Below are 24,830 nucleotides of genomic sequence, written 5' to 3'. Positions count from 1 at the left end.
TGAGCGCTGCGGAGCGGCCACAGAGCTGCCTGCAGCCGGGGACTTCACCCGGAGATCCACTGCGCCTGGAGGACGAGGACGGCCGCCATTACTGAGAGGAGGTTAGACAGAGAGACAGGTAGAGGGGGGGGGGGGGGGAGGTACAGAGGGAGCGGGGGGGGAAGAGAGTGGTACAGAGGGGGGGGAGAGGTACAGAGGGAGCGGGGGGGGGGGAGGAGGGGGGGTGCAGAGGGCGGATGGGGGAGTTATCCTTTACATTAATTTTGATTAACAAGTTATATGTATGTACAAATTCTCATGTTTCCTAAAATAAAAAACAAATGACTGGACCGTTTTCTTAAATCTTTGGTTCTAACATAAAGAAATGAAATGAAGAAATAAACGGATATTATGTCGTCATTATCGTCTCCATGAAATGTGTCCCACTGCTCACCGGTTCTCAAGTCTTTACTGGTTTGTTCTAAAGTCTTTACTGGTCTGTTCTCAAGTCTTTACTGGTTTGTTCTAAAGTCTTTACTGGTCTGTTCTCAAGTCTCTACTGGTTTGTTCTAAAGTCTTTACTGGTCTGTTCTCAAGTCTTTACTGGTTTGTTCTCAAGTCTCTACTGGTTTGTTCTAAAGTCTCTACTGGTTTGTTCTCAAGTCTCTACTGGTTTGTTCTAAAGTCTTTACTGGTCTGTTCTCAAGTCTTTACTGGTTTGTTCTAAAGTCTTTACTGGTTTGTTCTGTAAATCTACGTGTCACCATGTCAACAGACGCCCAGTTATAAATGTGAATTAGATTCTGAACGATGAACATCCAGGGTGTTTGTGTGTTTGTGTTTGTGTGTTTGTGAGTGTGTGTTTGTGAGTGTGTGTTTGTGTGAGTGAGTTTGTGTGTTTGTGTGAGTGTGTGTTCAGGGAGCCTCCTCTGCAGTGGAGTCATCTGTTGGAACAATCAGAAACTAGAGACGACGTGACACAAAGAACTTTATTATCTACAACCTGGTGGACAGAGGTGAGGACACCATGTGACACAACACAGGCCGAGCAGCTCCATTCAACCAGCAGCGAGTTAACTTCATTTCAAAGAGTGAAGCACGTTGACACATAATTCATTGAAATGTTAAAGAAACGTCTCCGGATCAGATGAATCCAGTCAGTTGGTCCCAGCCAGTCATTTCAATCTGATAGAACCGGGAGTTGAGTCCGGTTCGGTTCCACTTCCATGTTTGTATTAGAACGCGTGGACAGAATGTGGTTCTGTGGTCACATGATCACGTTTATCAATCCTCATCACGAGGTTCATTTAAATAAAACACTTACAGGCAGCGCGACAAAAACAACACAACACATTTCATGGTTAAAATGACATTTCTCCTCCTCACTAGAACTTCTCTCTGTGGGAAGTGGTTTAGATCTATTTGAATTAGTGTCCTACGTGTATAGTGGTCCCCCCCCCCCCCCCCGCTGCTGCTCGGAGCCACCGAGTGAGTGTCCCTCTGATCAGCAGAGCCAATCAGGTGAGAGGAGGAGGAGAGCTGTGATTGGTCAGTCACACATTAATGACGTCATCTTCGTCCCTCAGCTCCTCCTGTAACGTGTCCATCGACTCGCTCCTCCTCTCCCCTCCTCCCTCAGCATCCTCCTCCTCGGGGCCTCCTCGGGGCCCAACGATGTACCTGTAGTCTCCTCCGATGGCGAGCTCGGCCCCGGAGCCCACCATCAGCCAGTGTTTGTCCTCGTCCCCCGCCCGCTGCAGCCAGGGGACGTTCCAGCTGGACGCTGCTGCCTCCCTGTCTCCTCCCCCTCTCTCCCTGCCCGGCTCCCCCTCCTCCCCCTCCAGGTTCACGTAGAGCAGGGGCTCCTTCTGTGGGGGGGCAGGGGACAAGCTACGCCACAGCACCTCCAACTGGTTGACCAGATGCTGGAAACTGGGACGACACTTAGGAACCGGACTCCAGCAGCTGTGCATGATGTCATAACTCACCAACAAAGAAGAAAAGACACTTAGTCGAGCCGCTGAGCAGATGATGACGTGATGAAGTGATGATGTCACACTCACATGTCGCTCCTACAGTCTGGAGGTCTCTTCAGTCGTTCACCTTTGATCAGGAACTCGTAGATCTCAGAGTTCTCCACGCCGGGGTACGGTGTCTGCCCACGAGTCATGATCTCCCACATGGTCACACCGAACGCCCACTGGAACACACACACAGCGCTGATACACCTCCTCACACCGGGGTTACACACATAACTCATTCAGATGAGACATGTCACTGTGTGTGTGTGTGTGTGTACACACCACGTCGCTCTGGGTGGTGTACAGGTTGTCAGCCAGACTTTCCAGAGCGATCCACTTCACTGGCAGTTTGGAGACGGAGCCTTGTCGGTAATAATCTCCACTGTAGATTTTCTTTGAGAGACCGAAGTCTGCGACACACACCTTCAGGTTCTCATCCAGCCTGACGCACACACACACGATTAAGATGACAATGTGTTTAAATACATATCTCCCACATGTGTTTATGATGAATTTGCTGCAGGCTGATTGGTGGACACACTCACATGCAGTTTCTGGCGGCGAGGTCTCTGTGGATGATGTTCCTGCTGCTCAGGTACTCCATCCCCCGAGAGATGTCCAACTTGAACTTCACCAGTGTGTGCAGGGACAGGTCCTGAAGGAGGGGGCAGGAGGACGAGGTCAGGACGGACATCACTTATATAAACTCAACAATGATACAATCATAATATTACAGCTCCACAAACATCCAACACATGAAACCAATCATTCCCTTCAATCTGAAGCTTAGACACCTGGTTCCCCTCCTGGTGGTAGAGAAGTCACATCCTTTAATCCAGTCACCTTAATATGTGTGTCTTAAGGGGTGTGGTCTGTACACAAGGGTGTGGTCTACATGCAGGGGTGTGGTCTACATGCAGGGGTGTTGTCTGTACGTGAGGGTGTGGTCTTACAAAGGGCTGCTCTCCCAGTCTGGCCAGCAGCAGGAAGGTGTGCAGGTCTCCATGTTTCATAAAGGGAAGAACCACCATCGGGATGGGAAGACGCTGACCTCGACGCCGGTGAAGACTCACTCCTAAAAGACAGGACTGTCAATCAAAGCTGCCGACATTTGACCCCTGATTCACGTGTGTGTGTGCGTGTGTGTGTGTGTGTGTGTGTGTGTGTGTGTGTGTTACCAATGAGCTGGATGACGTTGGGGTGATGGAAGTCCTTCATGTTGGCCGCCTCCTTCAGACACTGCTCGATGTCACCTGACGAAGTGATGTCAGCTGTGGGGCCACAGACACACACACCACACACACACACTTCAAACACTTTTCGTCCCAACAAGTCAACACAAACCCAGAGAAGCCGGAGGTCTCACTCACATTTGAGGACTTTGACAGCCACTTTCTGGACAGACGTGTCCTCTGCCTTCAGGAAGGCCTCACGCACCGAGCCAAACTCACCTGCACAGGTACACACACACTTGGACCAGTGAGTATCGGACTTCTACTGTTGTGGTTGTTGTGAACAGAATGTTGTGTTACCTTTCCCCAGCATGTGTCCCAGTGTGATCAGCCTCTCTGGAATCAGGACATCCTGCAGTTTATTCTTCAGGTCATTGTTTATTCCCAGACTGTCCACTGGAGGGAGACACATACACAACTGTAGATTCAGTGAAAGTTGTTTCAGGTGAACCTCACCTTGACTTTTCTACACAGATATAACAACAGGTCTCACACACTGACACCACGTGGAATCACAGCTGCTGTGACATGTGGGAGACAGACTCACGCCTCCACCTCTATACTCAGGCAGAGGTGGTGATTGGCTGACGAGCAGCAGGTCAACACAAACCTGTGTGGTGCACGTGTTTGTGTTGATTGTAAACAGACTGAAGGTGAAGTTAGAATCGACTCACGTGTCGACTCGGGCTCCGCACAGTTTCTGCTGAAGGAGCGAGCGGCGGTGAAGGAGACAGAGCTCTCGGCACCTGGAGGCTTCAACGCCCACCTGAGGGCCCACACACACACACACACACACACACACACACACACACACACACACACACACACACACACACACACACACACACACACACACACACACACACACACACACACACACACACACACACACACACACACCTCAACACCTTCCCCCCTCTGTGGCCCTGAGCCCATTGGTTCCTACTGAAGACGTACATCTTTAAAACAAAGGGTAATTATGTTCCAGAGCTTCCTACCCAAACTGTGTCTCCTTCCCCCGGCGGCGAGCGAGGATGGCGAGCAGCAGACCCACAACCGTGGCCACAAACACACACAGCAAGAGGCCGACCCACATGTGACTCCGCTGGACCTGGAACTGCACTGAGGGACCAGCAGGGAATCAATAAGTCAACATCTCCTGTTTTATCATAAATAAACATACGTGTGAGTGGGACGCGCGAAACGTAGTTTTACCCACGGACTCTTAGTGGATCAGTCCGGTGGGTGGGTTGTTACAAATGGTCGTTTCTGATTAATAGCGGATCCAATTAGACGGGTCAGAGGACAATTAGTTTTCTTTTAGCAGAAACATGGCCGCTCATTCCCACGGCTGCAGTGACACTCACTTCCTGCACTGACATCCTGCTCAGTGGCTGGTATTTCATTTTTTTTATGTCATGATGCAGATCTCTAATTATGAGAACATAATTCCTTCCTGATGGATAAGTGAAGCCTACGTGCAGATAAGGATGGCATCAGAGCAACTGTAATAAATAAATATAAACACATAAACAAAAGAACGGTGTAGTGTACCTGAGGCCGGCAGCACCAGGACTGGGAGACTCCAGGGTCCACAGCCCACTGAGGTGCAGGCCGACACCTGGAAGGAGGCGTTAAGGAACCGACCTCCGCCCGAGAGCTGAGCCCAGTTCTCCTTAAACAGCAGAGGCTCCTGACAACACACATTGAGACATGAGACCCCAGGACCAGGTCTAGATCCAGGACCAGGTCCACTCACTGCTGCCGTCAGGTAGGTCGATGCTGAGTGGTCAGAAGTTGGCAACAGTGATTTTTCAACTTGAACCAATCAGAAGACGTCTCTCACCTGATGTTCTCCTCCCAGAATCCACTGCACCTTGTAGGCCAGCAGGTTCCCCTGCAGCTCCTCCTCCTGAAGCTCCGCCCAGTTCAGACTCAGCTTCTGCTCCGACAGGTCAAAGGTCAGGTTCCTCGGGGCTGCAGAGGGAACTGCACACAGGTCATATAGTCATGAGATAAGTGACATCACAGGAAAATAAGAACAACCCGGTTCCTCTTCAGCTCTGTAGCTGACAGACTCACAGCTCAACTGATCCATGGAATCCTCTGAAGAGCAGTGACTTCATCTTCTTCACATCTAGATTATAACCAAACCACCTCCTCCTCCCATGAGCAGCACAGATACATGTTCCAGTCCAGAACCATAGAACCACCTGTAGAACCAGATCTATAACTGGACCTCTTCTCTTCAATTGATCTTCTGAACTGACGTCACTAGTTTCATCCTCTGAACCAACAACCTCCTTGTCAGAGCTGCTCATTGTGGGAACTGTTGGTTTCTCTATAACTTTAAAGTCTCAGCCTTATTGTGCAAAGAGACAATCATGATTTGGTTTTATACGAATAAAACTGAGTGAATAAATGAATAAACAACAGCTGATTGTAAAGAGACAGAAAAGTGTTTACTGATGACAGGAGAACCTGGACACTGATGACATCACCTGATGACATCACCTGTCTCACCTGACTCGGGGGTGGTAAAGTGCAGCCAGGGGGAGAAGGGCGACGCCCCCACCTCGTTCACACAGGAGACCCTCACACTGTAGTTAGAGTGACTCCTCACACCGGACAGGAGGAGGAGGTGAGGAGGAACCAGAACCTCCTGCTGAGGGAGCTCCCGCCTCCGAACCGAGCGCCTCAGCACCTGGGGGGGGGGGGGGGGGGTTCTGGTTTAGACCTCTGGGACCAGCTGACTCTCAGAGTGTGTGTGGCTGTGTTACCTGGACGATGCAGCTGGACAGATCAGAGTGGCCTGTGAACACTGGTTTCCATGACAACGTGATGTTGTTGTCCAGCATCCTCACGACCTGGAGTTCGACCGGAGCAGCCGGCAACACTAAACCCCGCCCCCAAAGAGTTATGGTCCTATCAGAGCTGAGCACGAACAAACTGACAGGTCTGAGCGACAGGTGACGTTCGGCCTGGAGGTCCGAGGCAGAGGCTAACAGAAAGATGCTAACAGATGCTAACAGACACTGAAAGAGGCTAACAGAAAGAGGCTAACAGATGCTAACAGACACTGAAAGAGGCTAACAGAAAGAGGCTAACAGATGCTAACAGAAAGAGGCTAACAGATGCTAACAGAAAGAGGCTAACAGATGCTAACAGAAAGAGGCTAACAGATGCTAACAGAAAGCGGCTAACAGATGCTAACAGACACTGAAAGAGGCTATAAGATGCTAACAGAAAGAGGCTAACAGATGCTAACAGACATCGAAAGAGGCTAACAGAAAGAGGCTAACAGATGCTAACAGAAAGCGGCTAACAGATGCTAACAGACACTGAAAGAGGCTAACAGAAAGAGGCTAACAGATGCTAACAGAAAGCGGCTAACAGATGCTAACAGACACTGAAAGAGGCTAACAGAAAGAGGCTAACAGATGCTAAGATACGCTAACTCACCTTTAATGTGAACTGTGCCGGTCCTGGACACCGAGATTCCTCTGCTGTTCTTTGCTTCACAGTAAAACTTGAAGCTACTGTTTATTCCTGCAGAGGTCACAGGTCAAAGGTCAGAGTTTGACATTAACACCAGTGTCACATCAGAAAACACCTGATACGTGTTTCTCCCTCAGGGCCCTGGTAACCTAAGCTGCACAGCTGACCTGCTCCAGGTGAAGTTGGAGATAAGACATCTAACAGAAGCTCCGCCCACTGACCAATCACTTCACTTGAACCATGACATCATGTTCCTCGAGGATCCATGGAGCTGCTGTGGATGATCTCAGTGTTTCTCTGACTCGTCTCTGATTGGCTGTGAGACGTCTCTGACTCGTCTCTGATTGGCTGTGAGTCGTCTCTGACTCGTCTCTGATTGGCTGTGAGTCGTCTCTGACTCGTCTCTGATTGGCTGTGAGTCGTCTCTGACTCGTCTCTGATTGGCTGTGAGTCGAGCTGCCCTGAGCGTTCACTCAGCTTGTTTCTCTGAAAACTTCAGATCCAGACTTCAAACAACTAAAGTTCTTCATCTGCTTCACATATAGAGTAAAACCATCAAGTCATGTAACTGTGTGTGTGTGTGAGAGTGTTTGAGTCTGTGTGTGAGAGAGAGAGAGAGAGAGAGTGTGTGTGAGAGTGTTTGAGAGAGAGAGAGAGAGAGAGAGAGAGAGTGTGACAGAGTGTGTGCATGTGCCTGCATGTAGGATCGTGCAAGCGTGTGTGAGATAGTGTGTGTGTGTGTGCGAGCGTGTGCGAGTGTGAGTGTATGTGCACGAGTGTGTATGTGCGAGCGAGAGTGTGTTCATGTCCTTGAAAGCTGAAACTGGATGAGACAGAGATTCGGGCAGGAATCTATAAAAATCAATAATGTTTCCCATAATGCACCTGGATGGTGAGGTGTCCTGTTTTTGTCAACACCACACAAACTTTAAATCAGAAGATTGTCTCACCTTGGACATGGAGGACGGAGGGGGACAATCTGGCCTCTCCCTCCTGAACCCCCCCCAGCCACCACAGCACCTCGACTGGGTCGGGGGGGCCGACCGCCTCACAGGTGAGGTTGACGGGCTCATTAGGGAACGTGGCCACATCCTGAGGTTCCTGGAGGAAGTGAGGAACACCTGCAGGAGGAAGAGGGAAGGAGCTTCAATGCTTCCTAACTCATCTCCTTGAGCATAGGAAACATCAGGCTCTCCTTTGTGAAAGGACAAAATGTCCCACAAGTCGTTGTGGCAGCAACAGTAAAGTGAAGTTACCTCCTAGTCTCACCTGGACACACCCACATAAATATAAAAGAAAAACCCAGATCAGCTGTTTTATCTCATGAAGTGAATCCTCACATCGGCCTCATTCACTAACATGTGCATTAATGTTCTGAATCTCCACACAGAATGAGTGTGTGCGCACCAGCCCATTGTGTTCTCACCACCTTGCATAGGTTTGTGTATCAGAATCATTCTAAACCAACAGTCTGCTCTCTGCACTTAACATACTGCCACGCCTCTATTTCTCCATATAAGGACATCTGTTGTCATGAAGAGGCGGAGCTGAACAGTAGAAGTTATAAGAGAGAAAAGATCAAAAACAGAAGAATTTAGCAGAAACTGAAATGATTGTGTCGGAAGTAGAAGACACAAAAGGATGTTGTGTGTCCTCCTCTGACCTGCGCTCACTTTACACTACAACAACACACACTGATCACAAGTCATTAGGACGTTGACTTTGTGCTTTAACCTGCTACACAACACGAGACGTGTCAGGAGGATTAATATAAATATCCAGACTCAATCAAAACAAACAATGAGAGGAGTGCATCCCAGTCTCCTCTCCTGACGCCTTTCACAGCTCTGGTGAGGAACGGAGGTGTTTGGACTTTCCAGCCGGAGAGTCACATGATGTCAAATCAACCTGGTGTGTTCAGGGTCACAGCCGATGGCAGGAAAACACAGGCACCTGCTGGAGTCTTGACTCTGTGATGCATTCATGTCCTCACCTTCCACTGTGATCCAGGCTGGTTGAGAGGAGAGCGTCCGGCCGTGGACCTCCACTTCACACCAGTACTGACCCGCGTCCTGCTGCTGGACCGACTTCAAGCTGCAAATAACAACAACCACAGATTCAGAGACAGTCACAGTATGAACTCAATGACATTTTATTTGAATAGCGCCGAGTCATAATAAACATTATCTCAATAAGGTCAAGACCTGGATTTTTTTTAAAGAGAATGAGTGAGAGTATGACTAATGGTGAACCTGTGGAACGTCTCCCAGTGATTCTCTCCCAGTGTGATGAACATCTGGTCCGAGCTCAACACTTTGTGTCCGTCCTTCATCCACACGATGTCGGGTTCTGTCACTCCCTGGACCGCACACACCAGCCTGGCTGCGTTACCCTGAGACACCGTCTGATTGGACGGATGCTTGGTGAACGTCACACCTGCAGCTGGACACACACACACACACTGACGTCAGGTTTACACAGTTTGACCTTTAACCTCAGATCCTTAAACATGTGTCACACATGTTCAGGTGCCAGGTGAGGACCACTCCAAGGAACCAGCAGGGACCACAAGCCCCGACGATCATATTCGACCCCCCCCCCTCCTCGTCGGCCAAGTGCTTATGTAATAGAAATGTCCACCTGAGGACAAACCCACCGACCACGTGTATTCAAACATTGAACCTGCTTATAGAATGTCTCGTCCTGTCACTGCTCCTGGTCCCAGCCTAACCAGCTGCAGTGGACAATGTGGACTATAGTGGATCTGGTCTGGATCGTGGATCATGGTCTTGCTGGCTGCTGACCAGAGACTATGATGCATCAGGACTGATTGACATATAGTGGTGAAGTTATCCTTCAAGATGTTTCCCCTCATTAATGCTGCTGACACCTTTACCCTGATGATGCTCCCCTCACCTGACACCTGCTACACCTCTGTCCCTAACCCAGTTCCAACTGAACTCTGGACATTGATACACACACACACACACGCACACACACACACACTCTCACAGACTCACACACTCTCTCACACACACTCACACACAGACACACTCTCACAGACTCACACACTGACACACACACACACACACACACACACACTCACACTCACACACAGACACACTCTCACACACACACTCACAGACTCACACACTCTCACACACACAGACACACTCTCACAGACTCACACACACAATCTCACAGACTCACACATTGAAAACTCACCTGCTACACTCCGCAGTAAAATCACAACAATCCACAGAATCAACGCCATCTTCTCATATTCTGAGATCTAACCCGGGTTGGCCCGCTCGGCTCGGCTCGGCTCCCTCCTCGTCACCGAAGCCTCATTTCCCGCAGAACAAACCGGATTCTCCGAGAGATCGGATGAAAACAGGAAACTTCTTTAACGACGAGAAACCACCGAAGAAGTTGAGAAAAGTTCGGTCCGCGGTGAAGTCCGTGAAGAGAGACACATTAACACGAGCTGAGCGGAAACAGCGCCGCGTCTCCTTAAAAATAAAACTGCATTCACTGAAGACTTTTACTTTTTACATCCATCCGGTCTTTTTTTATTTGTCTTGTACATGATCCACATGTATTTGTTCTTTATGTGTTCTATATGTTCATGTTCTTTGGTTTAGAAACTTGTGAAGTGTGTGAAGAGTGTAGGTTTGTTGTGTGAGTGTGTTTGTTGTAACTTGAGTGTAACAGTGTGTGTGTGTGTCTCAGTGTTTTTGTGTGTGGTGGCTGTGTTTAAGGGGTTGTCCAACCAGAAGGTCGGAGGTTCAATCCTCAGTCATCCCCATCTGCATGCCGAGGTGTCCTTGGGCAAGATACTGATACGGAAGCCTGTCAAATGACATGTTATGTGTGTGTAACAGACACAGACACACAGTGTGTGTGTGTAACAATGGGCCTCATTTACTAACAGTGTGCACGCACAAATCTGTGCTTAAACCCTGAGTGTGCACGTTTGACTCACAAATCTGGGATTCATCAATATGTTCTGAACTACATTAGTTCAAACTCAGAACTAATTTAGAACTTCCTTAGATCAAAGGATGAAAGCCCGGCTGTCCTGGAAAATGTAAACACCAATTTTAACTAAATGAATAATATATACAAACACTGCGTTAAGTCTGTGGTAGGAACTCTTCTGTCTGCAGCAGATTGTGTGTGTTTGTGTGTGTGTTCATCTCTGTCCCTATTTAGTTATTAATCGATGATGTCGGGTCTGGACCCCGGATCGTTCCTCTCACTTGAGCCCTGATGTCCTGATTGTGCGCCTCACGTCTCGTGTTGTGTAGCAGGTTTAACATGTGTCTCATAAACTCTAGAGAACAAACACAAAGTGGACATCCGTCCTCCACGTGTCCTGGTAACTGATCGCAGGTCAGAGGAGGAAACAGACTCTGACACAGACCGAACCTTCTCGTGTCTGATCCTGGAGCAGCAGAATCCACGTCCAGGTGCATCACAGAGACATGTCCACAGCTCAGCTCCGTGCAGGACACAGCCGAGGACATCTTCACTCCGGAGGACACGCTACAGAGAAGTGTGTTTTGTGTCTTCCACCTCCGACGCCTTCAATTTCTGCTGTTATGAGATTCTAGTGTTTTTGACCTTTTGGGGGCGTCTCTTATAACTTCCACTGTTCAGCACAGCTCCCTCTGCATGACAAACACGTGTCCTTATATGGAGAAATAGAGGCGGGCCGTATGCTAATTGAAGAGAGCAGACACACGCCTGTACACAAACATACACAAGGTGGAGAGAACGAATCGGCTGGTGTGCACGTGTCATGCATCCGATGGCCACTTGTTTTCTGCGGAGAGTAAGAACATTTCAGCTCACGTTCGTGCATGAGGCCCAACGTGAGGACCGCCCACCTTCAGGGTTCATGCTGATTCACTGCAGTGTCGCCACCTGGTGGAGGGACAGCTCCTCAGCAGTGAAGGAGAACACCTGTTCTCATGTTACACGTTAATACACGTTAATACACGTTAATACACGTTAATACCAGGGTTACACACACATTGGGTTTATTATTTGTCGACAGCTTGTACAGGAAGCAGTGGATTTAAATACAGGAAGTGTCTGCTACATCACAGGGGGGTGGGGCTTATGAAGATATATGATATTTGGTGAGGCTTGTGTTTAGTATTTATAATATTTAAAAAATGTGGTTCATAGCATGTTTTTTTATAAGTAATAAACGATCATACAGGATTAGATAGTTCATGTTAAAGTCCTTCAAGTTGTTTTTTGTCACCAGGAGCTGCAGCTCAGGGGCTGAGACAGAGGCGGGGCTAATTTACATAAACATAGATAAAACTTGAATAATTTGTGATTTAGAGGAACAGCGACTGTCACAGACGATACAGAAACAGCGAGGAGCTGGAATCTATCGACTTTTCATCTGGAAAAATTAATCAATTAATCACCAAATTATTGATCAGGGATCAAAGTGCAGCTCCTGGCCTACGTGTCAATATTTGTCTTCTATCACAGGTGAGTGGATCGTTCGTCCCCCATGTCTCCTCTGTCCATGTGACCTGTGGTTGGGGAAATGTCCTCACAGCAGCAGGTCAGCGGTCCTGCAGGCAGGGGGCGCCGTGATGATCAAGCTGTGGGCTGCTAACCCCGCCTCCAGGTGGTCCACCAAGGTCAACAAGCGTCATCAGGTGAACTTCTTCTTAGTAGCTGTGAAACGCTCCATGTACTGAGGAAGAAACACAAGAGAGACCATCAGAGACCTCCACAGACCATCGAGACCACTACAGAACACCACAGACTTTCATAGAGTACTTCGGACAATTAGAGACTACTACAGACCACTACAAACTATCAGAGACCATGACAGATCACAACAGACCATAAGGGACCTCCAAAAACTACCAGACAGTAGTCTAAGCCCACCACAGACCATCAGGGACCACCACAGACTGCCATAGACTAACCTTGTCGTATCCAGCCAGGTCTCTGAGATTCCTGACTTCAAACAGGTTTCCCTCCAAAGAGAACATAGACACCTGGGAGTCGGTCAGGATGGAGAGAGGGATGGAGGACAGCTCCAGACAGTTCTCCTCCAGGCGGAGAACCTTCAGACGAGGACACAGAGACACCTCAGGTGATACCATCGAGATCTGGAGGGAGAAGAGGCAAAGAGCTGAGGTCAGAACCTTCCTGCAGTGACCCTCAGGTTCAGCTCACGGCTCACAGAGGTCACAAGGTTCTTTTTAAAGAGGTTCTATTCAGTAGGTTCTGTTTGGGTGATGTAGTACCAACCTATCTGAAAGGTTCTACTAAAGGCGGAGAAACCAGCTTCTACAGTACCTGGTTCTGGTTGAGGTTGATCTCGATAGCCTGCAGCTCAGACACCTCTGCAGGAACGTTGTGGATCTGGTTTCGGGACAGGTCCAGCAAGTCCAGATGCCTCAGGGTCGCCAGTCCAGAGGGAACCTCTGAAATCTGGTTCCCTGCCAGGCTGAGGGACCGCAGGGCCCGGAGCTGGCCCATAGTCGGGGGCAGCTGCTGGATCCGGTTCCCATTCAGACTCAGGGTCTCAAGCTTCTTCAGCTTTGCGATCTCACTAGGAACAGTCGCTGAGGACAGAGGACACACACAGAGACACACAGATGATGATCTAAGGGTCTCAGGTTCTGAGATGGGACCAGTGTGGACGGAGCCTGGATGTGTCACTCACTCAGTCGGTTGCAGTTGAGCGTCAGACTCTTCAGCTGCAGGAAGTTTCCGATGGAAACAGGAAGCTGCTCGATCTTGTTCCCGGACAAATCCACTGTCCTCAGGTTCGAGGTGAGTCTCTGCAGCTCCTCAGGGAACTGTCAACATCACGTGTCAATAAAGTTCAGTCAAAATCTCTCTCTCTCTCTCTCTCTCTCTCTCTCTCTCTCTCTCTCTCTCTCTCTCTCTCTCTCTCTCTCTCTCTCTCTCTCTCTCTCTCTCTCTCTCTCTCTCTCTCACCTCCAGCAGTCCTTTTCCTGTCAGTTGAAACACTCCGGTCTTCTGGGAAGTTTCCAGGTGAGACTTCAGCGCGCTGTTCCCCATGTGTACGTCAGGTGTGTTTCTACCTGTGTTCGAGTCCCTCAGGGTGAGATGCGCCTCATATCGTATCCAGACCGGATGTTGACGGCGGAAGTCCCAGGAGCAGTGGACGAATATAACCGAGATTTCAGTCGGTAACTATGCTAACTGCTAGCTGCGTTAGCTCGTCCGCTCTTCACAGATGGGTCCTTCCACACCAACACAGTTCCGTTCGAGTCCCAAAATGTAACCAGCTCAGCATTAACATTAGCCTGCTAGCTTCCCGCCGGAGAGGACACCGGAAGATTCACATCAGAACATCAGCTCAAGTGACGCTAACAGAATCCTGCTCATCTATAACTCCACTGGGCCACTGGTCCACTGTGGACACGCCCCGACTCACTGAGCTCATCATCAGCTTTACTCGCACATGACGTCACTTCCTTCAGACGTGTTTGTGGGACAGGTGTAATTTGCTTCCTGTCCTGAGGGGGGCGGTGAAGAAGAAATACCGGAAGAAGAGGAAACAGAAGAAGAAGAAACCGAAAAAAGACGAGGGAACAGAAGAAGAGAAGTCCGAACAACAAGGAGAAAACAGACGAAGTGTGTGTGTGTGTGTGTGTGTGTGTGTGTGTGTGTGTGTGTGTGTGTGTGTGTGTGTGTGTGTGTGTGTGTGTGTGTGTGTGTGTGTGTGTGTGTCAGTATAATCTCATTTTCATAATCGTTTTTAATGCATTCAATTGTGTCTCTTTTCTTTGTCTCTCAGATGCATCAGTGGGATCTGTCTCTGTTCTCAGTTACTCCAGCTGCCAGTCTGTTGTCCAGATGTGTCTCGAGAGGAGCTGTGTGTCAGGTGAGGGGACAGACCCTGTGTCTCAGGTGGGGGGACAGACCCTGTGTCTCAGGTGAGGGGACAGACACTGTGTCTCAGGTGGGGGGACAGACCCTGTGTCTCAGGTGAGGGGACAGACACTGTGTCTCAGGTGGGGGGACAGACCCTGTGTCTCAGGTGAGGGGACAGACCCTGTGTCTCAGGTGGGGGGACAGACACTGTCTCAGATGAGGACACATTCTGCATATGACTCACTCTACACAGCTGCTTCCCTCACCAAAGCATTTAGTCTATGGACAGAAATGTTCATTGGTTTTTTTTGAATACGTGTACGTGAGCTGTTTGGTCGAGTACAGTTCATCAGTGAACGCTATGAATCCTGGGATCTGTCGGGAGGATCCACCTGGTGGAGCCTCATGTCCCTTTGTCCAAATGATACAATGTTTATAATGGATTGAGAACCATGTTCTGTCTCTACATGTCCTCAGGAGGAAATAGACTCCGTCTCCTCAAAGCGAAGCCCCGCCTTCTCCTCTCACCTGCAAGAGGCCGAGCAGCGAATCAGAGCAGTCAAACAGCTGGATGAGGTGTGTCCCTCTGAATCATGAACTGTCACTGATCATCTTTATATACAGTCACTGATCATCTTTATATACAGTCACTGATCCTCTTTATATACAGTCACTGATCATCTTTATATACAGTCACTGATCATCTTTATATACAGTCACTGATCCTCTTTATATACAGTCACTGATTGTCTTTATATACAGTCACTGATCATCTTTATATACATGACGTGAAATCAAGTCACAGCTTCTCTCTCTTTGCAGCTGCACTTGGAGGCGGAGCTTCTGCAGGTAGTGAAGGAGAGTGCTGATGTCACACACTCACGTTCCCTTGGTGAGTGTCCTGCTTCTCACCTGATGTCCGTCTCACCCTCCACCTGACAAGCCAACTCATCAGACCTCATGTTGACACCCCCTTTCAGCTGGCAGGTTCCAGATGTTGCAGATGTTGAGTGATCACCTGCAGCAGCTGCTGAAGGAGCTGAACAGTCTGAGACAGAGACTGACGACACCGCCGGGTCACACCCACCTGCCCGTTCACGCTCACCTGCACAGGTACGTGCACACGCCTCCACCATAATAACGACAACCACGAGGAAATCAAGAAAGGCTTGTGTTTCAGCTTGTGGTTGAGCTTGTGGTTCAGGTGTGTAGTTGTGTTTCAGGTGTGTGCTGGAGGTTGTGAAGATGTCTCTGGACTTCATGGAGACTCTGGAGGAGAAGCTGGACTCGGTCCACAGCTGCAGCTCCACCACAGACCGACTGTCTCAGCTGGTCAGTCTAACCCTGATCTATGTTTCAGATCCGACATCACCTGATCAATGATCAATAATCACGAGTTTGTTCTGACCCGACTCTCTCTCTCTCTCTCTGTATCAGAGTTCCTCTCTCGCCCAGCTGCTGGTTCAGACGGCTGACTTACAGAATCTGTCCAATCAGGTTCCTCAGTGGAGAGACGTGCACCTGTGACCTCTGACCCCTCACATGTACTTTCTCTAATAAACTCAGTTTGTGGTGGAAACTGTTCTGTTCTTTAAATGTTGATTAGAACCAAGCTGTCGTCATAGCAGCAGGTCACGAACCCTGTGGAGCGACACGTGGACGACATCGATCTCGTGAATACGTCGACTCCCGAACGTCTTATTGAAGTCTGCTGCACAGTCAGGGCATGCAGTTACCTGAAGAGCAAGCTGAAGTGAAGAAATCCCCCACAGCCGTCTAGCCTTAGTCACCTATAGTCCGGCGCGGAGCCAGAAGCCGCAGGACTCAGATCAGTTTGAGATTGTGACCGAGTTTCTATTTTAACCTGCGCACCTTTTTGTTGTAAACCCTGGCAGCGCACGGTAGAGTTCACTTCACTGAACCAGAGGAACTGAGAGGAAAGCTAGAGCTGTTCAGTTGCTCATTTTTGTTGAGATTGTTTATTTTTGTAATGTAGTTATATTTTAATAAATTGAGAAACTCAAAGTTAAAAACCCTTTTTGAAAAACCTTTATTTATTAAAGAAAATCTTATTTGACTTGAAATGAGGAAATAAGATTTAATTTATTATAAGAGTGCACTTCACTTCACTGTGAAAGTTAAAAATAAGCTTGTGTTGGATGCCCATTGCTTTGCTGTAAACTTTTCATAACTTTTCATTGCTTTTTAATAAATACTTGATTGAACCATTCCGAGAACGGCTCTTCTCATATTTAGGATAGACGAACACACAACGACAACACATATACAATCATTCCCTTAAACTTGTTAACTTGCAGAAATATCTGTATGAAATCTATCAGACACAAACTTTTGGCTCTATGAGGTGTACAGCGGATTCTCTTCTATATCGACTGTTAATTTTGAGAGAACATTTCTGGAAGGAGCCTTGAATTCACACTTTCCTAACTCGCTCCCTCGGTCACATTCCTGTGATCTATGTGTTCGGCAAAGTCTTGAGATTATTATTTCAGAGATAGGACTTATTGTTTCTGAACAATCGCACGCTGTTCGAGGGTTTCGCCAGAGGGTCGGTGTCTCTTCAACAGAGAGCTCTGTGTGGTGTCACAGCACAGAGCTCTGCACAGGGGACAGATCCAGTGTCTCTCTCTCTCTCTCTCTCTCTCTCTCTCTCTCTCTCTCTCTCTCTGTCAAACGGAACCAGTCTCTGGACCCTGCAGGAAGCTCGCTGCGCACATTCTACATTAATAGAGAGGAATATTCTTGTTATTATTGGAGTCGACCGGAGATGTTACGGCCTCCAGGTGGCGCTGCTGCTGTAACAGGAAGTTTATTAGAGGCGAAGGAAAAGCAGCTGCCCGGTGTTTCCGGTGTAGATTGATGACGCGACTCCGAGTTTCAGCCGCTGTTTGGAAGAAGTCATCGAGAGACGGTAAATATCTGAGACTCCACCGTTAATTCACCTTAGCACAGCTAACACAGCTAACATAGCTAACTGAGCTAATACAGCTACCTGAACTAACACAGCTAACTGAACTAACACAGCTAACTGAACTAACACAGCTAACTGAACTAACACTGCTAACTGAGCTAACAAAGCTAACGGAGCCAATACAGACAACATAGCTAACTGAACTAACACAGCTAACTGAGCTAATACAGCTAACTGAACTAACACAGCTAAGTGAGTTAATACAGCTAAATGAGCTAACAAAGCTAACGGAACTAATACAGTTAATACAGCTAACTGAGCTAACGGCTAACGTAGCGCTGCACACAGACGACACGTCGTTGGTGTCAAACTGATCACGTGGTTATCGATATGTTGATGTGATCAATTTGCTTTAAGGTTTTAAATGTAATGCAACACGTTCCGACGGAAACCAATAAAAAACACAGTTAATGACCTGAATTGTTATTGATTCCCATCGATTATATTATAGTATCGATCAACTTCTCATCTGGTTGATTATTGATTTGTTAAAGGTAGTATCCTAGCAGACGATTCAAATGATCGTACATGCGTCATATTCAATAGGAGTTCAGACTCCGCCTACAACTTGAACACAGGAAAAACATGTGCACGTAAATAAACGAGTCGATTTTAGTGGGAATGTTGAAGCTCCGCCTCTCTGTTGGTGATCAGGCCACGCCTCCTTCAGAGGCTGTTCTAAAGACTGATGAGGTCACAGGGACACCGTCCATGTGACCCTCCTGCCACTTGAGGGTCTGTACAAATGGAGGGTGAACTGTTCATCACTTGTTGTCATTATTGTTATTACAGGAAGTGCCTCCTTCACCAGTCAGCTGACCTGCTGACTCGCTGAGTGCACTCAGTTGGGGGGTTTCCCTCAACACACTGTTGAAACACACACACGGTCAGTGGCACGCACACACAGTAGCTGCTTTCAGACCTGCACTAAACTAAGACGTGTGTGTGAGTCTGTGTGAGGGCTGGGATCAGTGAGTGGGGGGGTTGATGACGCTTCTAACTCGTGACAGACGCTAAAATGAAAATGGATGAAATAGTACAATCACACACGTATGAGACAAATAAGTCATAATGAAGTTGTAGATAATAAATAAAACAAACTACTGGAAAGATTCAAATGCAGATTTTGTCTTTTTATCCGATTAATGTAAAAATTGTGGACCGATGAATCGATGATCAAAGTAGTTGTTAGTTGCAGGGTTAGGGTTAGGGTAACCCTCTACGTCACACAGCCACACACACAGGTGAGGTGGTTCTGTTTGTGTGAGTGAAGTTTTCCCTGTTTTCCAGGATCCACTCAGACGTCATCATGGTGTTAGCCGACCTAGGGAGGAAGATCACCTCGGCGCTGAGGTCCCTCAGCAACGCCACCATCATCAATGAAGAGGTACCTGAACTGGAACCTCAACCTTTGAGGTCCTGAGAACAGTCTGAGATGCCTCCTGAGAATTCAGAGCACTCTTCAGTTGTGTCCCGTCCTCGTGCACGGATCAGCTGATGGTTCATGATCAGAGCTGGAGGCTGTGGACTCTAATGATGTATGTGTTTCAGGTGTTGAATGCTATGTTGAAGGAGGTGTGTGCAGCTCTGCTGGAGGCTGATGTCAACATCAAACTGGTCAAACAGCTCCGAGAGAACGTGAAGTGAGTCCTGATCCTGGATCCAAATCTGAGACCTGAATCTGGTTCAGCTGCATTGACAAATGTTTGTGTTTTTTGTCCCTACAGGTCTGCCATAGATCTGGAGGAGATGGCCTCAGGTCTGAACAAGAGGAGGATGATCCAACATGCCGTCTTCAAAGAGCTCGTCAAGGTCAGATCACCGGGACACGACCTGGAAGAGTCGGGGAAATCATATGTTTAGGTCGGATACAGAACTGTGATCAGGAGCCAGTGCAGCTCACACCTCACCGTCCGCTAAAGGAAATCTGGTGTAATCACACAGTCCTGTGTTTGTCCAGAAAACTGCATGACCTGAACAACACAACGCTGCTCCAGCCAATCAGCACCAAGGGGTTGTTTATAATCAGTGGGCGGAGACAGTGTGGTGACCACACACTGGTACTTCACGTTCTCTGAGCTGGCAGCAGCCCGTCACTAACTCTGTTAATGCACTGATGAGTGTTTGTTCGTGTTTGTCAGACCAGTGGTGATGAATGTGGCGACGGCTCCTTTGAAGGGAGGGAGGGACATACTTGCAGAATCAGTAATCTTTAACCTGGTTAGTTAGTGTGTAATGTTTGTGTAATGTGTGTGTTGTCAGCTGGTCGACCCCGGTGTGAAGGCCTGGACCCCGACTAAAGGGAAGAACAACGTCATCATGTTTGTTGGTCTTCAGGGAAGTGGGAAAACCACAACCTGCTCCAAGGTGACACCATACACCTGAACCCCCCCCCCCTTTTAATAAACACTGTGTGGGTGCAGAGCGCCCCCTGGGGGTTGTTTCTTATTCTCTGCTATGTTTGCTGCAGTTGGCGTATTACTACCAAAGGAAAGGCTGGAAGACGTGTCTGATCTGTGCTGACACCTTCAGAGCAGGTGAACACTTACACACTATCTCCTGTTCTGATGTTCAGATAGGAAACGCACCACTGACCTCTTCCTTGTGCTAACGTGCTCACTTTAACCACTACACACATCAGCTGACATCATAGCACTGACCATCGTCCTGTCCCCTGTCGCAGGTGCCTTCGATCAGCTCAAACAAAATGCCACCAAAGCCAGAATCCCCTTCTATGGCAGGTGAGTCACTGGAGTTCATACAGCGCCCCCTGCTGTAACTGTATTGCGTGTAGTGGCCCTTGCTGTCTGCTGCTGTAACTGTGTGTTGCGTTCAGTTACACAGAGATGGACCCGGTGGTGATCGCCTACGAGGGCGTGGACAAGTTCAAAAACGAGAACTTTGAGATCATCATCGTGGACACGAGTGGACGACACAAACAGGAAGACTCGCTGTTTGAGGAAATGTTACAAGTTTCCAATGCTGTGGTGAGTACCTGAACACACCGTCACTGCTCTGTATCTGAGAGATGGAACCTGAACGCCTCCGAAGTGTTTCATCTCCTCCTGTTGTGTCTGTAGCAACCGGACAACATTGTGTACGTGATGGATGCGTCCATCGGACAGGCCTGCGAGTCTCAGGCCAAAGCCTTCAAGGACAAAGTGGAAGTGGCGTCAGTGATCGTCACCAAACTTGACGGACACGCCAAAGGAGGAGGAGCTCTGAGCGCGTAAGGCCTGCTCTGTGATGTCACAGAAACCCACAGACTCTTCCTGGGTTAATGTTCTTCTTCTGCTGCTGTTTCCTGTCAGTGTGGCGGCCACCAGGAGTCCCATCATCTTCATCGGGACAGGAGAACACATCGACGACCTCGAGCCATTTAAGACGCAGCCATTCATCAGCAAACTGCTTGGTAATAGGCCTCACTCCTGACACCTGCTGGTCATAGCTGGAAACAGCCATTTAGTCCGACCAATCACACTGCACCATATGGATAATATAAATATAAACGATGAAATGTCTGAATACAAATAAGATAAGAAACCCTAACCCCCCAAGAAGAGTTCTCTGAACATTATCCTTCCTGTTTGTAACAGTAGTAAAGTCATTAACTTGTTGTTCTGTAACTCCTCCTCTTCCTGTCAGGGATGGGAGATATCGAAGGATTGATTGACAGAGTGAACGAGCTCAAACTAGACGATAACGAGGAGCTGATCGACAAACTCAAACACGGTGAGACCTTAGACAAACTCGCCTGGAGAACATGCAGTGCATTATGGGTATGAAGACTGACTTGTGACCTCTGACCTTCAGGCCAGTTCACCCTCAGAGACATGTATGAGCAGTTTCAGAACATCATGAAGATGGGACCCTTTGGACAGATCATGGTGAGCTCTCACGCACTCGCACCTGAGACACTTGAAGATGAGTCACATGCCTGACTAACCCTAACCCTTTTCTCATTATTCCAGCGCCTGGTCTTTTATTCTGAGAGCAGATGTCACAACTGACTTTTTAAAGATTTCACTAAAACCCTGTGCTTAGATGTTTTCTGTGCTCAGCTCTTCTCCTCACACTCACATTGCTCCAGGAACACCGACTAATAGAAGATACTTTTCTGAGAGTCGTGTACGGGGGGTTTCTGGAGCCGGGTTCGTGCACTGCTGCCACCCTCGCCTTTATTATAACACCGGCTTCCTGTCAGAATCTGAGCTGGAAATCGGTCCAGCAGAACAAACTTAGACTCAGGCTTTAGAGTGACGCTTTAAAAAACCTGAAGTGAAGTCAAAAGGTGCTTTTCTCAAGTAACATTACTACGTGCTTGAATAAAGAGGGAAAAACACAAAGGTCAAAGAATGATGTTCGCACTTTATATCAACTTTATTCATAACATGCAAACGGGGACTAACAGCTGCTTGTCTCACTGTAAGCAAAGTTTTGTGAATCAGTTACTCACTGTGTGAGGTTTTTGTGTTTGCGTTTTCAGGGGATGATTCCTGGCTTTGGTACGGACTTCATGAGTAAAGGAAATGAACAGGAATCAATGTCCAGACTGAAGAAACTCATGACCATCATGGACAGCATGAATGACCAGGGTAAAACACATGTTTCTACTTCTATCTTAGTGAGGACACAATCATTATCTAGACCCTTACCTTAACCATCCAAACTAAATGCCTAAACTAAACCTGAATCTAAACCCAGTCCTACAATAAACTCTTAACCCTCCAGCAGCTCATTGGAAGTGGGTCCCTCTGTCGGTTCTAGGCTCAAAACGGTCCTCACAAAGATATCCCCACAAGTGCACACACAGTAGAACGTGTTGACATTGATTTCTAGATCAGGTCTGTGTGAAAACACATTCTACTGAAACCAGTGTCCATTACTGGTTCCTCTGGTTCTCCTGCTTCCTGTAGAACTGGACAGTAAGGACGGGGCCAAGCTGTTCAGTAAGCAGCCAAACAGGATCCAGAGGGTGGCCAGAGGGTCCGGTGTGGCCACCAGAGACGTCCAGGAGCTCCTCACTCAGTACACCAAGTTCGCCCAGATGGTGAAGAAGATGGGGGGCATCAAAGGACTGTTTAAAGGTGAACTTATTAAAGACTTCCGAAATGAACCAATGTTGTAGTTTAATTAACCTCCAGCAGGGGGCAGTGGTTACAGATGTCTCTATTTTCAGGAGGAGACATGTCAAAGAATGTAAACCCGTCTCAGATGGCCAAACTCAACCAGCAGATGGCCAAAATGATGGACCCCCGAGTCCTGCACCACATGGGTGAGGCTGAAGCCCCTGATTATCTTTATGTATATCTGCTATAGACTGTAAATAAAGATGGACCACATGACCGATCCCTAAAAAGGAGTTGACTTCCTGTTTGTTGGTTTTCAGGCGGGATGGCTGGTCTTCAGTCGATGATGCGTCAGTTCCAGCAGGGAGCCGCTGGAAACATGAAAGGCATGATGGGATTCAACAACATGTGACCGCCGACCAATCACCCGCCGAAAAGTAATTGAGAATAGTCAATGTGCTGCCTCCTGATGGACACAGGTGGAAGGGGCAGGGCTTAAAGAGACAGGAAGTGGAGATGGATGAAATAAAGGACGTGATTCACCAACGATTTGTGCTTTTACAAAAACACCAGAAGTAGAAAATGGACTATTTAAAGGAGCAGTTACACATGAAAGGTGTTCGACGCAGTTTGACCTTAACACTGATTCTTCTGAAAGCGCTGCTCCTTTAAATGAAGGGGAGGAGCCTCGTTAATTTAATTCTGTATTATGTTTCTGTCAAAGCTTTAAGAGCAGAGTGAGTCCTGATTGGACAAGATGATGATGTTAGTTAGTGACAATATTTGTCAAACAATAAACATTTGTATTGAAACATTGTGAAGCTTCTGTGTCTTTAAATATTTAAGCCATGACATGGATACTTGATATGAGACAGACACAGACTCTCTGGTGTGAGACAAAGACACAGACTCTCTGGTGTGAGACACAGACTCTAGTGTGAGACAGACACAGACGATCTGGTGTGAGACACAGACACAGACTCTGGTGTGAGACAAAGACACAGACGATCTGGTGTGAGACAAAGACACAGACGATCTGGTGTGAGACAAAGACTCAGACTCTGGTGTGAGACAAAGACACAGACTCTCTGGTGTGAGACAAAGACACAGACTCTAGTGTGAGACAGACACAGACTCTCTGGTGTGAGACAAAGACTCAGACTCTGGTGTGAGACACAGACACAGACTATTGGGTGTGAGACAAAGACACAGACTCTCTGGTGTGAGACAAAGACACAGACTCTAGTGTGAGACAGACACAGACTCTGGTGTGAGACACAGACTCACTGGTGTGAGACAGACACAGACTCTCTGGTGTGAGACAAAGACTCAGACTCTCAGGTGTGAGACAGACACAGACTCACTGGTGTGAGACAGACTCAGACTCTCAGGTGTGAGACAGACTCAGACTCTCTGGTGTGAGACAGACACAGACTCACTGGTGTGAGACAGACACAGACTCTCTGGTGTGAGACAAAGACTCAGACTCTCAGGTGTGAGACAGACACAGACTCACTGGTGTGAGACAGACTCAGACTCTCAGGTGTGAGACAGACACAGACTCACTGGTGTGAGACACTGACTCTCTGGTGTGAGACAAAGACACAGACTCTCTGGTGTTAGACACAGACTCTCTGGTGTGAGACAGACACAGACTCTCTGGTGTGAGACACAGACACAGACTCTCTGGTGTGAGACAGACTCAGACTCTCTGGTGTGAGACAAAGACACTGACTCTCAGGTGTGAGACAGACTCAGACTCTCTGGTGTGAGACACAGACTCAGACTCTCTGGTGTGAGACAGACACAGACTCACTGGTGTGAGACAGACACAGCCTCTCTGGTGTGAGACAAAGACTCAGACTCTCTGGTGTGAGACACTGACTCTCTGGTGTGAGACAGACACAGACTCTCAGGTGTGAGACACAGACACAGACTCACTGGTGTGAGACAGACACAGACTCTCTGGTGTGAGACAAAGACTCAGACTCTCAGGTGTGAGACAGACACAGACTCACTGGTGTGAGACAGACTCAGACTCTCAGGTGTGAGACAGAGACAGACTCAGACTCTCAGGTGTGAGACAGACACAGACTCACTGGTGTGAGACACTGACTCTCTGGTGTGAGACAAAGACACAGACTCTCTG

General features: G+C 48.1%; 4 protein-coding genes across 7 annotated transcripts; 2 read left to right on the top strand and 2 right to left on the bottom strand.

The window, feature by feature from the left end:
• Positions 1-954: 954 nt before the first annotated feature.
• On the bottom strand, positions 955-10,228 carry tyro3 (TYRO3 protein tyrosine kinase). Of its 2 annotated transcripts, none has more exons than XM_053435292.1 (19): positions 9,956-10,228; positions 8,983-9,172; positions 8,724-8,824; positions 7,681-7,851; positions 6,695-6,781; positions 6,013-6,128; positions 5,756-5,936; positions 5,079-5,221; positions 4,787-4,925; positions 4,231-4,354; positions 3,907-3,998; positions 3,533-3,628; positions 3,371-3,451; positions 3,179-3,271; positions 2,954-3,075; positions 2,546-2,655; positions 2,283-2,442; positions 2,043-2,179; positions 955-1,962 (listed from the first exon to the last, which is right to left on the bottom strand). In XM_053435292.1, exons 1-19 carry the CDS (start codon positions 10,002-10,004, stop codon positions 1,533-1,535), a joined length of 2,622 nt encoding a protein of 873 aa, XP_053291267.1. In that variant the 5' UTR covers positions 10,005-10,228; the 3' UTR covers positions 955-1,532. The 2 variants fall into 2 exon arrangements, with proteins under 2 accessions (XP_053291267.1, XP_053291268.1); XM_053435293.1 differs by having other exon boundaries at positions 5,079-5,209.
• Positions 10,229-11,758: 1,530 nt separating this feature from the next.
• Positions 11,759-14,157, bottom strand: lrrc57 (leucine rich repeat containing 57). Its single transcript, XM_053434133.1, has 5 exons — positions 13,718-14,157; positions 13,440-13,575; positions 13,070-13,338; positions 12,694-12,879; positions 11,759-12,455 (listed from the first exon to the last, which is right to left on the bottom strand). Exons 1-5 carry the CDS (start codon positions 13,799-13,801, stop codon positions 12,414-12,416), a joined length of 717 nt encoding a protein of 238 aa, XP_053290108.1. The 5' UTR covers positions 13,802-14,157; the 3' UTR covers positions 11,759-12,413.
• On the top strand, positions 13,671-16,850 carry haus2 (HAUS augmin like complex subunit 2). Of its 2 annotated transcripts, none has more exons than XM_053434131.1 (7): positions 13,671-13,774; positions 14,544-14,630; positions 15,098-15,196; positions 15,443-15,512; positions 15,601-15,733; positions 15,844-15,952; positions 16,058-16,850. In XM_053434131.1, exons 2-7 carry the CDS (start codon positions 14,544-14,546, stop codon positions 16,145-16,147), a joined length of 588 nt encoding a protein of 195 aa, XP_053290106.1. In that variant the 5' UTR covers positions 13,671-13,774; the 3' UTR covers positions 16,148-16,850. The 2 variants fall into 2 exon arrangements, with proteins under 2 accessions (XP_053290106.1, XP_053290107.1); XM_053434132.1 differs by lacking the exon at positions 13,671-13,774 and adding an exon at positions 14,148-14,380.
• A 495-nt stretch (positions 16,851-17,345) lies between these two features.
• srp54 (signal recognition particle 54) lies at positions 17,346-23,497 on the top strand. Of its 2 annotated transcripts, XM_053434209.1 has the most exons (17): positions 17,356-17,552; positions 18,405-18,498; positions 18,903-18,999; positions 19,164-19,255; positions 19,340-19,424; positions 19,875-19,979; positions 20,083-20,149; positions 20,296-20,353; positions 20,449-20,599; positions 20,693-20,841; positions 20,924-21,024; positions 21,258-21,344; positions 21,426-21,499; positions 22,099-22,207; positions 22,529-22,699; positions 22,792-22,887; positions 23,002-23,497. In XM_053434209.1, exons 3-17 carry the CDS (start codon positions 18,922-18,924, stop codon positions 23,091-23,093), a joined length of 1,515 nt encoding a protein of 504 aa, XP_053290184.1. In that variant the 5' UTR covers positions 17,356-17,552; positions 18,405-18,498; positions 18,903-18,921; the 3' UTR covers positions 23,094-23,497. The 2 variants fall into 2 exon arrangements, with proteins under 2 accessions (XP_053290185.1, XP_053290184.1); XM_053434210.1 differs by lacking the exon at positions 18,405-18,498 and having other exon boundaries at positions 17,346-17,552.
• Positions 23,498-24,830: the final 1,333 nt, after the last annotated feature.

This window comes from Pleuronectes platessa, chromosome 11 (assembly GCF_947347685.1).
Source record: "Pleuronectes platessa chromosome 11, fPlePla1.1, whole genome shotgun sequence".
Lineage (NCBI taxonomy): Eukaryota > Metazoa > Chordata > Actinopteri > Pleuronectiformes > Pleuronectidae > Pleuronectes > Pleuronectes platessa.
This window is presented reverse-complemented; position numbering and strand designations above follow the sequence as displayed.

What these genes read in the sequence shown, in the direction of transcription:
- tyro3 (XM_053435292.1), bottom strand. Translation starts at nt 10,004, where the DNA reads ATGGCGTTGATTCTGTGGATTGTTGTGATTTTACTGCGGAGTGTAGCA. An exon ending in TGTCCAGCTGCATCGTCCAG is followed by an intron (nt 5,937 to 6,012) that starts GTAACACAGCCA and finishes CCCCCCCCCCAG; the next exon opens with GTGCTGAGGCGCTCGGTTCG. An exon ending in CCTGGTGCTGCCGGCCTCAG is followed by an intron (nt 4,355 to 4,786) that starts GTACACTACACC and finishes CTGGTCCCTCAG; the next exon opens with TGCAGTTCCAGGTCCAGCGG.
- lrrc57 (XM_053434133.1), bottom strand. Translation starts at nt 13,801, where the DNA reads ATGGGGAACAGCGCGCTGAAGTCTCACCTGGAAACTTCCCAGAAGACC. An exon ending in GCTCAACTGCAACCGACTGA is followed by an intron (nt 13,339 to 13,439) that starts GTGAGTGACACA and finishes CTCTGTCCTCAG; the next exon opens with CGACTGTTCCTAGTGAGATC. An exon ending in TCAACCTCAACCAGAACCAG is followed by an intron (nt 12,880 to 13,069) that starts GTACTGTAGAAG and finishes TTCTCCCTCCAG; the next exon opens with ATCTCGATGGTATCACCTGA.
- haus2 (XM_053434131.1), top strand. Translation starts at nt 14,544, where the DNA reads ATGCATCAGTGGGATCTGTCTCTGTTCTCAGTTACTCCAGCTGCCAGT. An exon ending in GTTCACGCTCACCTGCACAG is followed by an intron (nt 15,734 to 15,843) that starts GTACGTGCACAC and finishes GTTGTGTTTCAG; the next exon opens with GTGTGTGCTGGAGGTTGTGA. An exon ending in CAGACCGACTGTCTCAGCTG is followed by an intron (nt 15,953 to 16,057) that starts GTCAGTCTAACC and finishes TCTCTGTATCAG; the next exon opens with AGTTCCTCTCTCGCCCAGCT.
- srp54 (XM_053434210.1), top strand. Translation starts at nt 18,922, where the DNA reads ATGGTGTTAGCCGACCTAGGGAGGAAGATCACCTCGGCGCTGAGGTCC. An exon ending in CAGCTCCGAGAGAACGTGAA is followed by an intron (nt 19,256 to 19,339) that starts GTGAGTCCTGAT and finishes TTGTCCCTACAG; the next exon opens with GTCTGCCATAGATCTGGAGG. An exon ending in GGACAGCATGAATGACCAGG is followed by an intron (nt 22,208 to 22,528) that starts GTAAAACACATG and finishes TGCTTCCTGTAG; the next exon opens with AACTGGACAGTAAGGACGGG.